Here is a 17,162-nt window from a genome sequence, read left to right as displayed (position 1 = left end):
AATGTTACACGCGCCCTTCTTTCCTTACCCCGAAAATTAAAAAATGCATTGAGTTACCTAGGCTGCGTTAGCCTTCCCCAACCTCCACCTCAGCCCCCCCACTGCCCCGTCCCCCCCCCGCCCCCCCCCCCCAACACCACCTCAGGGTCTGCATCCTACTTTACAAAATTGGTCCGAGTTTTTTTTTTGCCACATGTATGCCGACTGTGATCACCTGATCACCGCTCACGTCTCACTTCCTAATCGTGAAGTCCCACCACTTAGCCTTTATTGAGTACCTCGTGGTAAATAGTGATGAGGATAGTGTGGAGCACATTTGTACAACTCAATGAGCTTTCAATAATGGGAGAGAACAACTACGCACAATGGTTGTGCAAATGCTGATTTGTGTGCTCCTTCGGCTTTAGTCAAACTACATTCTAGATGTCGTCTATGGATGTGCTTAGGATGTTTCTCTTATGTTTAATTTTTGTATGTCCAAAATGCTATTAGAGGTGGCAGGGCTAAGGTAATCTCTTGGCATTGATTGGATTATTGTGCTCGGTATTTACTTTGCTTGAAAAGTCTCTCTCTCTCTCTCAAAATTGCTCTCATATATATACTTGCAAGCAAAAGAATTAAAAAAAAACTTCAAGTGGCATGTAGAAGTGGTGTGCTAGCGTATAACCTGAGCATAAATTCAACGGCTGAGATATTACACGAGCCGGCTACGAGAGTTGACCGTATAGAGCCGGGTGTGTCAACGGCTGAGATGCAAAAGGCGAAGGTGTGCTGCAGTGGTGCGAATTTTGAATGCGAGGAAAGCCTTTAAAAAATGCGTGCCGCGCTGGGTTAACTCTGTTGTTTCCATTTTCTTTTTGGTCAATATTGAGTTGGCCGATCTCATCTTCAAATCTGCAGGGTCGTCCCAACCTACATATAAAACTATCGTCGCGTCCTGCAGCTCATGAAGGACTCTCACCTCATAATTATATCATTAAGGGAGGCCTGATCAAAGCTAGAGTCTCTTCCACATCCTAGAATAACACCTCTTCTAGCTGCTGCGCATTGTTATAGTCACAATGCAGTACTGCTCTAAGCCTCTAATTATGGCATCAGCACTTTTGCTGCCGCTCTTGCTAATTACCTTTCTCTCGGCTGCTCCCTTAGCTGCAATGGCGCGCTCCGGTGGTGCACCACAGACTCGCAAGTTCAATCTTGTGGTAAGGAAACCTTTGGATGCCCTTCTCATCAACTTCAAAGTCTCTGGTTATCCATGTAATATAATGCTAGATATGATGTAAATTATACATATGTTGTGACAACATTGTGCATTAAATCCATTTTCTTGCCTTTAGTATGATAATGCTTCTAAGTGGGCTCAGATCTTGGTGGACTTTCTCGTGTCTAAGTGGATAGACATAATACACTAAGGCCTTTAGATTCAGATCTGGTGTTAGGATGTGGTTACGTGAAGCATAGTTATCACTAAGATGTTATTGATGCAAGCATATTGCCACGATCAGCATAGGTACAAAAGGCCTTGCATATTTCAGACCCGACAAATAACTATTGCATGTGTGACCATGCATGAGCAACAATTATCACGAAAAGTAACTGATAACTATGCATCGCACGGTCATTCTCTTATGTACCTCAGTTTTCGTTAAATTTCGGCTTGCTAGTCCTCGTGGCAAAGCATGTGAAGCTGGTTGTCGGTTGAAAACAACCTATTGGCAAGGGTTGACGAAAAGGCTAACAAGGATTGGACACGGGACCTCCTGTTCAGAAGGTGTGGACCTTGCCGCTATGCTGGCAGCGTGCACTTGCCAGGCACTAGAAGTTTTGGACAAATTCTCACAATAATTCCCACATTGTGACTTACCTCAACGTCATGAGCTTTTGTGAGGGAGGCACCGCATACCTAGGTAGGTACGATTGGGGGCTGCCGGCCCGGTGGGGGGCCCGGTGGTCCCCTGCCCCCAACCGTACCTAGCTAGGTATGTGGTGCCTCTTGAGCAGAAGCTCATGATGTTATGCATTGTATGAAAAACATTGAAAAAGACTCCGTTTTCCTACATGAGAATATTTCTAAATCTTCTTGTGAGGGTGTTGACGCCTACACTGAATATTTTGAACCCCCCCCCCCCCCACCAAAAAAAAGTGCCATTACCGATTGTGCAGATCAACTTCACCTACACGAATACAAGCTAGGCAAAATTTATCCACCTCTATGTTATAATATTAGGGGCCAAATAAACAACTTGAGCAATTGCTGAATATGTCAATTAATATTGTTGTTTTTGCTAAAGCCTACCATCACGTTTGCAATTCTTACTGAACGTTTTGTTTGATTTATCGTTAGATTGATTACACCAATGTGACCCGCCTTTGCCACACCAAATCGTTGGTGTCAATAAATGGACAGTACCCGGGCCCAACTATGTACGTGCGTGAAGGCGACTCGGTTGTGGTTAAAGTGACCAACAAGGTTGACTATAACGTCACCATCCATTGGTAATTGAAACTTCTCCTGTCTCTTTTTAAAAAAAAAAAAAAAAAAGGGAAAATTACCACAATACCCTTCTAATTTGCAAAAATTCCCAAAACACTCCCAATATTTTGTCACAAATTCCCAAAATGCCCTTCAATTTTTCCAAAATTCCCAAAGTACCCCTGGTCGTGAGAATAAATTTCTTGAAAGACGAAAAAAATTGCAGCTTTTCATAAGAAGACTGATTGTCTATCAATACAAGATGCTAAAACTAGATTTGGGTATGTTACGTAGGCTTTGGAGATGAATTTCTTCATTAGTTTTAGACATAACTGCCCGGTAATTTGTGACAAATTACATGCTGAGCACTCAAAAACAGATCTAAATTGTCCAAAAGGAATAAAGATTAGAAAACCTTGAACAATCCATCCAAAATAGATGCAAGGGTGTTTTGGTAATTTTTGAAATTTGAAGGGTATTTTGGTAATTTTCACAAAAAAATATCTAGTGAAAAGAGCGAACAATGTTTAGGCTACTTAGTGGTTAATTATAGAATTATGTTTAAGTGGATTGTTTTTTTCACGATCACAGGCATGGAGTGCGACAGTTTTTGAGTGCGTGGGCGGACGGGCCGGCCTACGTAACGCAGTGCCCCATCCAAAAGGGCAACTCGTATGTGCACCGCTTCAAAGTGGTGGAGCAGCGTGGGACCCTCTTCTACCATGCGCATGTCAGCTGGTTGCGAGCAACGCTGCACGGCGCCTTCATCATGTTGCCCAAGGCTGCTGCAGTCCTGCCCTATCCAAAGCCTGCGGCCGAGCATCTCGTTATCATCGGTAGTAAATATTTTCTTAATAATAGAATTCCTAACAAGTTAAACACAATTTAAGGAAAATCTGAAAACAAGGAAAAGCCAGCTGGCCAAATAGTCACCGTCTACAAGGTCAAGTCTATGCCGTTGAATTTATCGATTTGCTGAACAGCAATTTCATCGAGTGTGCAGGGGAATGGTGGAACGCTGACATTGAGGAGGTGATCGCGGAGTCCCTGCGCATTGGAGCTGCCTACAACGAGTCCGACGCTCTTACCATCAATAGCCAGCCTGGGGCTCTCTACAACTGCTCGCTAGCAGGTACCATTATAGAAAAAGCACTACGACACGTGCTCGATTCCCAGGCTCTCCACGATCGCTCATCATTGTTGTAATTGCAGATACCACCGTTTTCAGCGTCACCAAGGGCAAAACCTACTTGCTCAGAATCATCAATGCCGCCCTCAACTTCCAGATGTACGTGGGCGTCACTGGCCATGCCCTCACCGTCGTAGAGGTCGACGCCGAGTACACCAAGCCCTTCAAAACAAACATCCTTATCCTCGCACCCGGCCAGACCACTAACGTTCTCCTCACAGCAGACCAATCTGTTGGCCAATACTACCTCTCCGCCTCTGTCTTCTCTCCCGTCATCAACCGCTTCGTCGTCCCCTTCCCCGCAACCCCGGCTACCGCAATCATTCGCTATACCGGCGCGAGCAAAGTCGCCTCTGCTAGCCTCACCCTCCCTACTTTCCCCGTCTTCAATGACTCCATCTATGCTGCCAGCTTCACTAAGAGCCTCAAGGGACTCTCCAATTACTCCACTGGTTTCTTTGTACCCCAGACTGTGAACAAGGATTTCTTCTTCACCGTCAGCTATGCTATTCAGCCTTGCTCCACTTGCAATGTCTCGATATTCCCCGGATTCCCGCAAAACCGGTTGCAAACCTCCATCAACAATGTCACTTTCTTGGAGCCCACGGGAGCCTCATTGCAAGAGGTAGTTCACGACACTCTTTCCTTCTGTTTTCAAGAAGAAAGTAATTGTATGTAACTCAAGACATTCCCTAGCTAGGACTAACATGACTTTGTTCTTGTCATGAAACTTAGGCATACTATTACAACCAAAGTGGGGTTTACCAACCAGACTTCCCCTCCCAACCATTGTTTCCTTACAACTACACGGGGAGGCCACCCACCAACTTCTACTCGGTGAAGGCGACAAAAGTTAAGGAGCTTGAGTTTGGAGACTCTGTGCAGATTGTATTTCAAGACACCTCCACCTTCTTCTTTGAGGGGCACCCCATTCACCTGCATGGCACCAACTTCTTCATTGTGGGTGAGGGCTTTGGCACCTTCAATGCCACTACTGACACTCCCAACTTCAACTTGGTGGATCCCCCGTCTCGGAATACAGTCGGTGTCCCCTCTGGTGGGTGGGCTGCTGTCCGGTTCGTAGCGAACAATCCAGGTAATAGATATGCTAAGTGCATGGAAATTTTACTCAAAGATTATGTCTGAGAAAACGTTGAAGGATCAATTGGTTATTTTGGTCTCATTGGCATTCTAAAACAAAAAAAATTGGCATTGGCATTGGCATTCGCATTCTCACATTGGCATCCTAAAACCAAAAAAAGTTGAAAAGGCCAAATTGAGGCTCTTAAAGGAAAGGACCCATTTACAAAATAAACAGACATCAATCATTCAATGCTTAACATGCAAAATTAGTCAATTATATGCTCGACTCAATTTTTCACCAAGGCTTGTTTTAGAAAGCCCAGAACCATATTAATTTGTGTTATCATCTCCACCTTGCACCATTATCTATATTGATATACTTGGTTGTTCCTCTACTCATGCAGGTATGTGGTTCATGCATTGCCACTTTGACATCCACACCTCGTGGGGGATGTCGATGGCCTTCCTTGTGAAGAACGGCAAAGGGATCAAAGAGACATTACCACCTCCCCCTTCAGATCTTCCTAAGTGCTAGTGAGGATGATTCTAATTTGATCTCCACCAAATTCCATCCTAAAGCATAGCCACCATTGAGAGCAATTTGGCTTACATAAATATTTAACACTAGGTTGATAACCAAATTAGGATATAAAAGTGTCTTTTTAGGGTTTTGGAGAAAAATCCAATTCTCCTAATAGACCTAATCTTTCTGCAAAATCGTTTCTTAAGCCTGAAGTCAATATATCACTACTTATGGGAAAGATGAATAACCTTTAAGATTCCTCACCATTTGGACGTCGTGGTAACCCACCGAAGTTCATGTACTGGTGCAATTTGCTAACAACAACAATTTCTTCAGGTCAATCGAATAATACAAACAAGGCTATGGGGATTTTTAAACTATCGAATAATTACCATCTTCCCAAGTGTTGATCATATGCGCCATGATAGTAATAGCAAGGGTGATTTCTATTTGATCTCCACTCAATTACAAGTTAAAGCACATTCACCATGATCGTTGAAGTCTGTGCTAGCAATTAGGCTTACAAAAATATTCAACGTGTCATAATTATCCGAGACCAAGGACGCACCACAAGAAGTTTTGAACAATTTCTCACAATAATTCCCACATTGTGACTTACCTCAACATCATGAGCTTCTGTGAGGGAGGCACCGCATGCCTAGCTAGGTACCCAATCGTACCTAGCTAGGCATGCGGTGCCTCTCGAGCAGAAGCTCATGATGTTATTCATTGTATGAAAAACACTGGAAAAGACTCCGATTTCCTACATGAGAAAATTTCTAAATCTTCTTGCACACTAGCAACAATTATGCATTTAGCTAACTCAAATTTTAATTTTTTATTCATTTAAATTTTTTATTAATGAATAGGATTTCAACGTGCGTGCTTTCTCTTGACTCGAGTCAATGCTTCAACAAGCTCACTACCAAGTTTTGATAAATTTTGTAGAGTCAATACTAAAGAATGTTTTCACAGGGCTCACTTGTTTTTGTTTGGTTGGTAATGTATATGGGGAGGGTTGTACTTGATCAGCTTCTTCTCTCAATCCTAGCCAGCAAAAATACATTAAAAGGTCACTTTTGTTTGGTGCTGATATCTTCTTATGCAACTTGCCAAAATAATTGACTTTTACTGTAACGCATGAGACTCCCGCCGCCTCCGGTGGGCACAGTTTGTGCGATTGTGCAAAAGCCTACTCTTTGGCATAGGTACTAATTAACCACAACATTTACAGTATGATATTGTTATTCTCAAATAGCTTATGATTAACAACATAATCGTTAATTTGTTGGTCCTTGCAGCTATTGGCATGATGTCCTATAATGGTTAAACTCTCACTTTGCATTAGCCAATGAAAGTAACCCAGTGCTTGCAGCACAAGAAGATTTAAACATTTTCTCATGTAGGAAAACTGAGTCTATTTCATTGTTTTCATACAATACATAACATCATGAGCTTCTGCTCGAGAGGCCCCGCATACCTAGCTAAATACAATTGGGGTGAGGGGACTGCCGGCCCAATCCCCTCATACCCCCAATCTTACCTAGCTAGGTATGTAGTGCGTCCCTCACAGAAGCTAATGGTGTTGAGGTAAGTCACAAATGTGAGAATTTGTTCAAAACTTCTTGTTGTTGGCTTGCTTGCTTGCCTGGCCTCAATTGGCCATGTCTTCAATCTTGTAATCATTCTATATTAAATAGGAAATTTATTTCAATCCTCAAGGTTTCTATTTTTAAATTCTCTGATATTTCTATGTTTGAAACAATGACTATAATTGTAGATATTCGCATTTTCAAGAAACATTATATTTGATTTTTAAGGTTTCTAGAAGTCTAAGTCTAAGCTGGACGACGAAGAAGAAGAAACGTGCTACAGACTTTAGAGAGAGAGAGAGAGAGAGAGAGAGAGGGAGAGAGAGAGGAAGATCAAAGAAAGAGGAAGAGGAAGAAGATGCAGAAGCGTTGAGAGACGGATAGAAGAAGAAGGTGCTGAAGACGTTAATGGGGAGAGAGAGAGGAAGAGGAAGAAGATGCAGAAGCGTGGAGAGACGGATAGAAGAAGAAGGTGCTGAAGACGTTGGCGGGAGAGAGAGAGAGAGAGAGAGAGAGAGAGTCACCAACAATGTGCTTCCATTTGCAAGGCCAGTACACAAAATACTTGCGCTCATGACAAACGTACAATCGTCAACCTCCCCGCCCCCCCCCCCCCCCCCCCCCCCCCCCCAATAAATAACACGGCGTGGGACTCGAGGGATCAACGGCGGGCGATTTAACGACAGGATCAGGGGACGTTTGACCGTCGGATCCACGCGACAGGGGAAAGGCAAGGACTTATACGCGCAAACTCGTTTTGCTTGCATGGATGCGTGATAGGCGAATTGGATAGGGTATGGGAGTCTGTGGGATGAGGTTGGGGACTCGAGGCAACGAGAGTGACGATGGGTACCTTAGCTTTTTAGGTCATGCAACCAAGATCAACGATGGATTGGATGCCCGTCTTTGATCCCTCAATTCCCCCCCCCCCCCCCCCCCCCCCCCCCCCCCCACCCAACACACACACACACACACACACACACACACACACACGTACCTAAATATGCTAGTTACTGCAGGAGCGTACAATGTTTAGATTGGGGAGGGCAAGGTCACTTCATTTCCTCGCCCTCTTCCTTCCCTTGTATCCCACCCCGTGTTGCAGAAAACACCACCCCTATCTGCTAGAAACACATTTCTGCATTTGTGTTGGGGGTGAGCATTTCCAGTATTAGAGCAGTTTCGTACGGGCGGGGGAGCTACCCTAGCCTGCTTTCGTCAGCAAACTATGCCCAAGTTTCTCAACTCTGCCGAAATCGGCAGAGTTGGAAAATCGTTCTTCTACCCAAGCCACGTTGAAGAACCACACAAAGAAGTGTCGACAACAGTTGCACATGAAGACAAAAAAGCTGACGACGTGGCTGACGTGCCCTTACCAAAACCTGCCGAATGGCTGTCAATTTCTTCCACATTTGCTCCTCAAATTGAAGAGTGAGTCGATGTATATACGTACATACTATCTAAAAAATCAATACCCACAAAGATTACTTGCCACACGTCCAGTCCCCCTCCTCCGCAATGCCCGCACCCTCTGTTTATGAGTGACACGCCCAAAGTAGAGGGATCTATGGTGGGGGTTTAATCCTCCATTGATCCCATCTACATGGGATTTAAAAAAAAAGGCTCCCCACCATCGTCGCTCGCGTCTCGAACCCCAGACCTGCCCCTACACAACACTACCACACCTAATCCAACTCCTCTAGCTACGCAATACGTTGAAACGTATGCAACTCTTGCGCTATAAAAATCTTGCCCCCCTACCCACCGACGGCCCCAATTCCTCGCGCCACCGATAAAGTTCCCTTGTCGTCGATCCCTTTACTTTGACCCCGTGTCACTCATAAAAGAGGCTCCACACCCCCTCCTTCAAGTGCTCTTGTGCCTTTTTCTTTGTCCTTGGTTCGCCCTCGTTGTTTGCGCCATCTACTCCTCTGCTTCCGCTTCCTCTTGCACCGTCTGCTCGCTTTCCATGAGAGAGATGTTGGTCGTCTACCTATGGCCTACCCCCCTACCCACCACCTGAGAGAGAGAGAGAGAGAGAGAGAGAGAGAGAGAGAGAGAGAGAGAGAGAGCTTCACTCCTCTCTCTACAAGTCACGACAAGAACAGGAGAGGGAGGTGAGGTTAAGCAGAGCCGGACCAAGAGAGGGAGGTGAGGTTGAGCAGGAGGCATCCGTGGGAGTCGAAGAGGAAGATGAGTTCATGTTGCAGGGCAATGGCGCATTGCAAGCCTTCAAAACTGAGAGAGAAAGCGCCTAGAGAGAGAGAGAGAGAGAGAGAGAGAGAGAGTAGGCCTACATTTAGTGAACTTTCTTTTGTGAATCTATAAAGATTCCTACTAAAGTAGGAATAAAGCACGAACGTAGGCACATACTTATTGGGTCTCTCTTAAAAAGATTCTACTACTAGCATTCTCTTCTACTCGCTCCACCTTTCTAATACATGGAATCTCTAAAGATCCCATTTGAATATCACTCCCTTGCGACTCTCAATGAAAAGCCCATGCAACGCATTGTTATTGAGCTCTACAGAGCCTGAGCCACTCTACTACGATGGGTTGGCTGCTGCATGTGCAACTTTCTCCAAATAAAAAATTTATTTCGCTTCCACCTCTCCCTTGCATCGCCCGCTCCAAGCTGGTGCCGGGTATGTGGTATGCACTAGAGATGTGGAGAAATACGTGGAATGGGCTCGGCCTCCATTGGAGGTGGAGAAATGCTTGCAAGGCTCATAGAGACGCCTGCAGTATGGGGCTGGGGAGGCTCGTAAAGGCCTGTGAAAGGAGAGAGTAGAACATACAATAGTGGGCGGGTTGTAAAACGATTTCCTCTCGGTTTGTGGGTAGGCACCAAGATCACCCAATGTTCTTGAGCTGCAGGGAAAAGTTTGAAGTGGCCACCACAAACACAATGTGGGTAGATTGGCCACGTTGACTATAGTTCTATGAGACATAAGACAAGGGAAGGACCTATGATTCCATGCTTGCATCCATGTGGATCACATATCCTGCCTTTTATATATATATATATATACTTTAGTGTGAAAACTTATCTTCTTCACCTAATGGTATTCCAAATGGCTTTAAAAAATTGAAAGGTATTTCTAATTCAAAAATTCTCTCAAAAACAACAAAAACAATGCGCTAGAGGCTGCAGCATGTACTGATGGGCAATGACGAAGCACATAGATTTGCAACAATATTAATTGGGAAGGACGGATACAACATTGAGAGAGAGAGAGAGAGTGAGAGTGAGAGTGAGAGTGAGTGTGTACAAAGACACCTAAGAAAATGTTGAAAAAAAAATAAAGGAGAAGAGAAACACCTTTTTTTAATATATAGACACAAAAGATTTTTTCACTTTTCACTTTAGTATATCTTTTGACTTTTCATCTTTATGTATCTTTTCATTTCCTAAATTCACCCTTCACTTATGCACTTAATATCACTTAATTAACACTAGGTTGGTAATGGGACACTTTTATGTCTTGGGACACTTTTATGTCCTGTGAAGTGACCATTTTTCTTGAATTAGGTCAAGAGTTTCAAAATGGATTTTGAGGTGCTATCTGTCTAAAAAGTTGTCTCATGAGCTGAAAAAAACTCGACATTTTTTTGGAATATCAATTCCATCTTTAACCTTGTCCTTGCATAACATTTCACAACCTAAACTGTGTGAAACAACGGGTCCTATTTTTGGCTTTTTTCAACTTTTTGCAACTATACCACTCTAGAATTCATGTTTGTGAGGTCTATAATGCTAGAGAACTATATTTAGTAGCCCTAAACATGTCCCGATGCTTCTTGGGAGAAATAAATGTTAAAGTTGTAAGTTATGACCAAATTACAAAAATTGTCAAATCTTCTTTTTTAACAAATTTTAGCTCTTCTATGATTTTTTTGGTGGCTTTCATGATATCCAAATGCAATTTTGATTTTCCATGTCTCATATTGTAACATAAAGCTAATATTCCTTGAGTTTTGGGGCACCTAATACCCTATTTTGCATAGTAGACAATGATGGTTGATTTTTTTTAAATTATAGAAGAAAACGAAACACTCTAGTATATCAAGTATAGCTTTTTCAATATTGTTAGTTTCTTGTGACAACTACATGCATTTTGTAGGTAGTAACCATATCTAGTCATAAGGATCAAATTTGGCTAGATATTGAATAGTTTCTATGGGATTCTATGACTCATAATGTTGAACCCAGTTTTTTCATGTTTGCTGTATTTAGCACTTCATCTTTGTCCCCAAGATTTCTCTTGGTAATTAGAGATGTATTATTCTTTTGACATGCTCCATGGCTCCTTATGAACCTAAAGGACAACAGGGAACTAGTAAAACATGCATATATTATTTGTATTGAGCGTGGCTATAGAAACTTTGATGATAGGTTTGTAGAATGGTAAACATTCAACTTTTTTGTACCTATTTATTTTGACAAAACAAAAAATAGTGAGTGTGAAGCAATTATATGTTCTGATCAACAACCCATTGAAGTTAACTAGAGAATTTATCTCAAGTCTTACAAAAATCCCTAATCTTATTTTTATGCAACAAAACATAAGAAATGACTGTTTTGATGAAAATGTATTGGTCCATCAACTTTGGTGGCTTGGTGTGACCAAAAGATGAGAAATTTTACAAGTTTCTTATTTTTCCCATGCGTAGTAGGCCTTGAACTATCACCTCATGAAAGGATTTCACAAAATGAGTGGATCTACTATGGTTTTGGAGGTTGTTTTCAAAACCCTGAAATGACACTTTTATATCCTATTAGGTTACCAACCTAGTGTTAATATGTTATAAAAGAATTTTTGTTTTGCTGAGATTGGGGAGACCTAATAGTGGAATTTGTACATAAAAGTACAAAACCGAAATGTCACAAAAAAGAGTCTTATGTAATCTCCTTTTGCTTCAGTAGAGAATTGATAGGGTGAAAACAAATGTGACGGAATGGCCGATTTAACATATAGCTGAAAATAATCCTAAAGAAAAAAATCGAAAAATTACTTCAAAGCTGATAATGTGTAAACTGCGATTGTTTCCTTCTTTCTCAATATACTTTTCCTTTTTCATCTTTGTCTATAAACATCTCCACCAATCTATATTAGAAGGTTCAAGCTAAATAGGAGCTAGTTACAAAAAAGTAAACAATTTTCAAAGTCCATGAAGCAAATTGTAGAGCATATGAGCAATATAGATGCCACTCTCGTAAAGTTGACACAATTACGTGACTTATTTAGATTCTAGAAAGTGAGTACCAGATTGTGTGTGTGTGTGTGTGTGTTTTGGGAAGGGGGGGTGTGTCTACATGTGTGTATAGAAACTCACGAGGACCAAGAGCATGGGAGAGAGAGAGAGAGAGAGAGAGAGATTGCTTTATGCCCTCACTATGCCAGTGTGTAAAACCTCCTTGTGTATGGGGTGAGTGCCCTCGTAAGTTTTATAGGCACCGGTAGAGAGAGGAGGGAGATGAGAGGAGGGGGACACCTTGTTTTTTATAGAAAGGTGTGGCTTGTCTTGTGTGAATAGCCTCCCCTCCCCCCACTGCCCTCCTCTCTCTTCCCTCCCCCCACTTTAAGGCAAAAAAGGCTATTCGCACGAGAGGGAAGAGAGAGGAGGGTAGTGGGGGGAGGGGAGGGGGGAACTTTTTTTCATTTCAAATATTACCGCATTTATTTCCATGCTCATTACTACGACAATTGCCTGTGTTATTTCCACGAAAATTACCATGTTTATCTTCGAAACCCGCTTTAGCACCTAAACATTCAAATTTTGGCTTAACCATTCAAATTTTAGTGTTTTCATTTGTTTTGGTGTTTCCCTCCCCCTTAATAAAAATTACAGAACATTATATGAAATTTTAAAATTTAAACAAAAAGATATGAAACATGAAATAGTTGGCTTTGTGGATAAACATGAAACAACAAAGGGCTTGCTTCATCCTAAAGTAATGCATGCGAATCCACGTAAAGCAAGCATTGTCAGAGAAGAGAAGCTAAACATGGACGACATCTTCTGTCAAGGCATGGGCATGATAGAGTAATGTGTGTCTACATTTTATGAGACGGTAGCTCCTATGTTAGTTTTATCAAGCTTTATTTTGCAACATGGTCTACACTTTTGTCATCAATTAGATTAATCACTATGACTTGATTAACATAATTTAGCATGCTTCACAGAATTAGAGAGAGAAAAAATGGGAAGAGAGAGATGAACGGATGACATGACAAAAAAATTTCATAACTTAAAGTATACAAAATGTTTATGAATCATCTTCCAAAAGATTCCTGTAAGAAGCATCATCCAATTCTAAGCCCATGACTCCTAAATCAATAAAGAGAGAAATAGAATTGTCGTTTGTAGATGCGTTGGCTTCATCATCTTCGAATTCTTCATCCTCCATCTCATCATCATCATCATCATCATGGTAATCATCCTCGTTGAAACTTGCGTCCGTCAAACTTCAATCATTGATCTCCCTCTCATGTGTCTCCCCCTCATCCAAAGTAGGAGGTGAAAGAGGGTCGAAGATGGATGGTCTCCACTTCATTAGTGGCAAAAATGGTTCTCCCCCGGGTTTTATGAGAATTACGAACCAAAGTTTTGGTTGGTGGATTGTTGGGATATAGATGACCTATAGAAGCTCAAAGTGAGTAACATTGGTATAATTAATGTTACAAGCAAATAAGGATAAAAGAGTTAGTAACTCACCTACTCACAATTGCGTGGCAAAGCTAAATTGTCATACCTCCGTGTGTGATGCACACTAGAGTCCACCATGTAGAGTCCATTCTCATGCCATCTAGACACATTTGCAAACCACTTGCACTCGAAGATGAAGGTATGAAAGGTTCTAAAATTAACCTTTAATATCCTTTCAATAGTTCCACAGTACCTGACTTCATCACCATCTATGTCAAAGTTTCCCATGATGCCACAGTCCATGGTGGTTTACGCTTGTCACAATGTGACACATACGAAAGTGATGATCCTTTGACCACATAGAGTTAAAGGAAAGATACTACAAATAAGAAAATATCTTTTATCAATAATAAAGATAAAATCAAGAAAAAACTATACAATATGGTTTAGGTATATGGAACTCTATTTTTGGTTCGCAACCTCGTGCATACTCCCATTCTTTGTCAGTGATGTCTTCTCCGTGGGCTTTTTCTTTGGTCATCCTCTCATGAATCCACTCCGCACTAATGAGATTTGGTAAAAATGCAGGGTGTCTAGGCACTGGGGGTGCCCTCCTTCCTTCATGTACTTGTTTTCATGCTTGTCTCTCTTGCAAACGCCTTGCCTTTTCCATTGTCCACAAGTCCAACCACTTGGTCATAACCATTGTATTGAGAATGCAAAAGTTATTGACAACTCGGGATGGATCTATATCCATGTTAAATAATTTTCCCTTTCCACTTGGCAAGTGTGAAGTCATCCTTGCATCCTCCTCGTTTGACCACATGCGAGGCATTGAGGAATCAAATTGTGCCAAATACTCTTAGATGTAAACAAATGCCTCTTGCATGATCCATCCTTCGGCCATACATGCCTTTGGTTGAAACCGTAGCCGCGCAAAATCTTTGAGAGTCTTTAAAACCGTCTCTAAAAAGTACATCCATCGTGCGTGCACTACTCCGCCTATAGCAATCTCCTCAACCACGTGAACCAAGAGGTGGATTTCACTAAGAAGAACAAATTGAGGAAATGCATCCTCAATGGCACACACAATTTCTACTGCAAGTGTTTGAGCAACAGGGATAACATCTATTTCAATTTCCTTGTAGCTCACAAATCTACAAGAAAACACACAAGAATACACTAAGTGCTAGTTAAGGTTATTGTGTACATAAAAAAGTGTAGTTGAGTGGAGTCTTATGGTGTACCTTACTAGCTCTCCAAGTTTAAAAATAGCATCCCTCACTTTCTTGTCCCGGCATATGCACATACTCACCGACAGAATGAACTACAATGTAAATTAGAGGAAGGAAAAGTGAGAGAAAGTCATATACACAAATCATATGTGTCCTAAAAAACAAACAATAGAGAGAATAGAGAGAGGGAGTTCCCTGAAGCATCTTATGCCAATCATGGGACTTCAACTCTTACGATTGAACGCTTCCACATTTCTTCGCTTTTGTGAAAGCCCCCTTTAGCGACCTCATGTATCCTGTTGGTGTGAAAATAGATGCAATGGTACCCTTCACTTGGTCCAATTCTTCTTTGGCTAACATCCATGGCGTTTTAGGAAGCACAATATTCCCATTGGGGTCACGACATGGAGTAGCAGATATGGGGACACATTTCAAGACCCTCAAATCCTCCCTCGCCCCCAACGAGTTCTTCTTGCCAATAATGTGGTCCCACAAGGTGTGGGCTAAATTCTTGAATATGTGCATGGGATCCAAGAGGTGTTGTATTTTTAAGTCCTTCCAATATGGAAGCCTTAAAAATATGGAATACCTTGACATACCTTTTGGTGGAGTACTCAGAACCGGATTGTTGTTTTAGTGCTCTTCCCAAATAATTGCCCAATTCGCCATTGTGAGCTTTAGAGGCGTCTTCCCATTTGTTGGAGCCTTGTACTTGCTATGACCTTGGGGTAAGAAACGCGATGGTTTTTGTCATAAAATCTAATATCTAATATCTAACCAACCCAAATGATTCTCTCATATTAAACTGATCACTTAATGTGGGAGAATAAATGGGAACAAGGGTTAAGATATAGACATGTGCTTATAGATCTATCTCAACATGGGGAAAATGGTAAAGGGGCCCAAATGAGAGATGGTCTATCAAAGAGCAAGGCTAACCAATGGAGCATAAGACCTTAGGGTTAGCTTCATTGAAGACCTCCAATAATGTGTGTAAAAGTCCTTTGACCTTAGGTAATAAGCTAGGGCTGACCTTGAGGTGCGGGAACCCGACCCAGCTCGAGGTGCTTGTCCTGCTTGTCATGCTTGATGACTAAGGTGCTTGATGTTTGAGGTGCTTGAGATGCTTGAGGTGCTTAATTATTGAGATGCTTGAGGTGCTTGACATGCTTGAGATGCTAGGGTTGCACTTAAGGTGAGAACCTAGCCCAAGCTTAAAGTGCGTAACGGCCAAGCTTGTGGTGGGAGCTGGCCCTATGTATGAGGGGCTTGAGGTGTCAAAAAGTCAAATATTCAATCCCTACAAGGAGGGGGCAAGCCTACATGAGGGGGGATGAGAGAGAACACCCACACACTCACACAAGGCATGCATGGTACAAAGAAAGCAAGAGGGACACTTGTCAAGTTCCTCCTCATGTTGCCCTCATGGTGTGCCTGAAGCCTATTGGTTGGCCACCCAAGGGATCCAATAATAATTTAGGAAATTTAATTAATTGATTTAGCATTTATCTAGCCCTCTCTCTCAAAGGGGAAAGGGGGACACTTGTCTCAAGGCTACCCTTGCTGCTTGTAATGCCTCCTCTGCTTGTGATTAGCTAGGCCTGGAGGGGTCCAATGAGCTTCAAGCATGAGCTACAAGGGGGGGTCGACCCAAGCAAGGTAGGGGGCTGCTTAGGGGGGTATACTCACCCACACACACTCACAAACAATAGATACTAATGTTTCATCAAATGTAAATGGTAGGAATCAAGAAGAGTTAGACTTGTCTAATTTTCTAAAAGAATTCTAAGATATGTTCATCGATGATATCCCTATGGAGTTACCTCCAAAACGAGGGGATGATGACCATCGCATTGAGATCCTTCCTGGAATCTCACCACCTAACAAGCCTCCTTATCGTGTTTCAGAAGCTCAACAAGAGGAGATCATGAGGCAAGTACAAGAGCTGGTAGACAAAGGGATGGTGAGGCCTACTTCCTCTCCCTTTTGTTCTCCAGTCCTTCTAGTACAAAAGAAGATAGTACATACCGTATGTGTGTGGACTATTGAGCACTAACCCATATCACTATCAAAAACAGATTTCCCATACCTCGGGTAGAAGATCTGTTTGATAAGCTACAAGGCTCTACCTACTTCAGTAGGATTGACCTTAAGAGTAGCTATCATCAAATAAGGATAGTGGATTAAGATATCTTAAAGACCGCGTTTTGCACAACGTTTGGTCTTTATGAATATCTAGTCATGCCTTTTGGCTTGACCAATGCACCAGCTACGTTCAATTGTTTGATGGAGAAAAGTTTTAGACCATACCGCAAATTCACTGGAGTGTTCTTTGATGATATCATCATCTACTCCAAGTCTTTGGAGGAACATAAGCAACATCTCCAAGTGATTTTTCAAGCATTGAGGGAGAATA

General features: G+C 42.2%; 1 protein-coding gene across 1 annotated transcript; it reads left to right on the top strand.

The window, feature by feature from the left end:
• The first annotated feature begins 971 nt into the window (after nucleotides 1-971).
• LOC147423039 (laccase-10-like) lies at nucleotides 972-5,675 on the top strand. The gene is made up of 7 exons (XM_086501102.1): nucleotides 972-1,202; nucleotides 2,345-2,496; nucleotides 3,065-3,309; nucleotides 3,477-3,605; nucleotides 3,686-4,287; nucleotides 4,398-4,758; nucleotides 5,150-5,675. The coding sequence occupies exons 1-7, from the start codon at nucleotides 1,062-1,064 to the stop codon at nucleotides 5,278-5,280; spliced, it is 1,761 nt and encodes a 586-aa protein (XP_086357228.1). The 5' UTR covers nucleotides 972-1,061; the 3' UTR covers nucleotides 5,281-5,675.
• Nucleotides 5,676-17,162: the final 11,487 nt, after the last annotated feature.

This window comes from Adiantum capillus-veneris, chromosome 26, assembly GCF_014529385.1.
Source record: "Adiantum capillus-veneris isolate H3 chromosome 26, ASM1452938v2, whole genome shotgun sequence".
NCBI classification, from domain to species: Eukaryota; Viridiplantae; Streptophyta; class Polypodiopsida; order Polypodiales; family Pteridaceae; genus Adiantum; species Adiantum capillus-veneris.
This window is presented reverse-complemented; position numbering and strand designations above follow the sequence as displayed.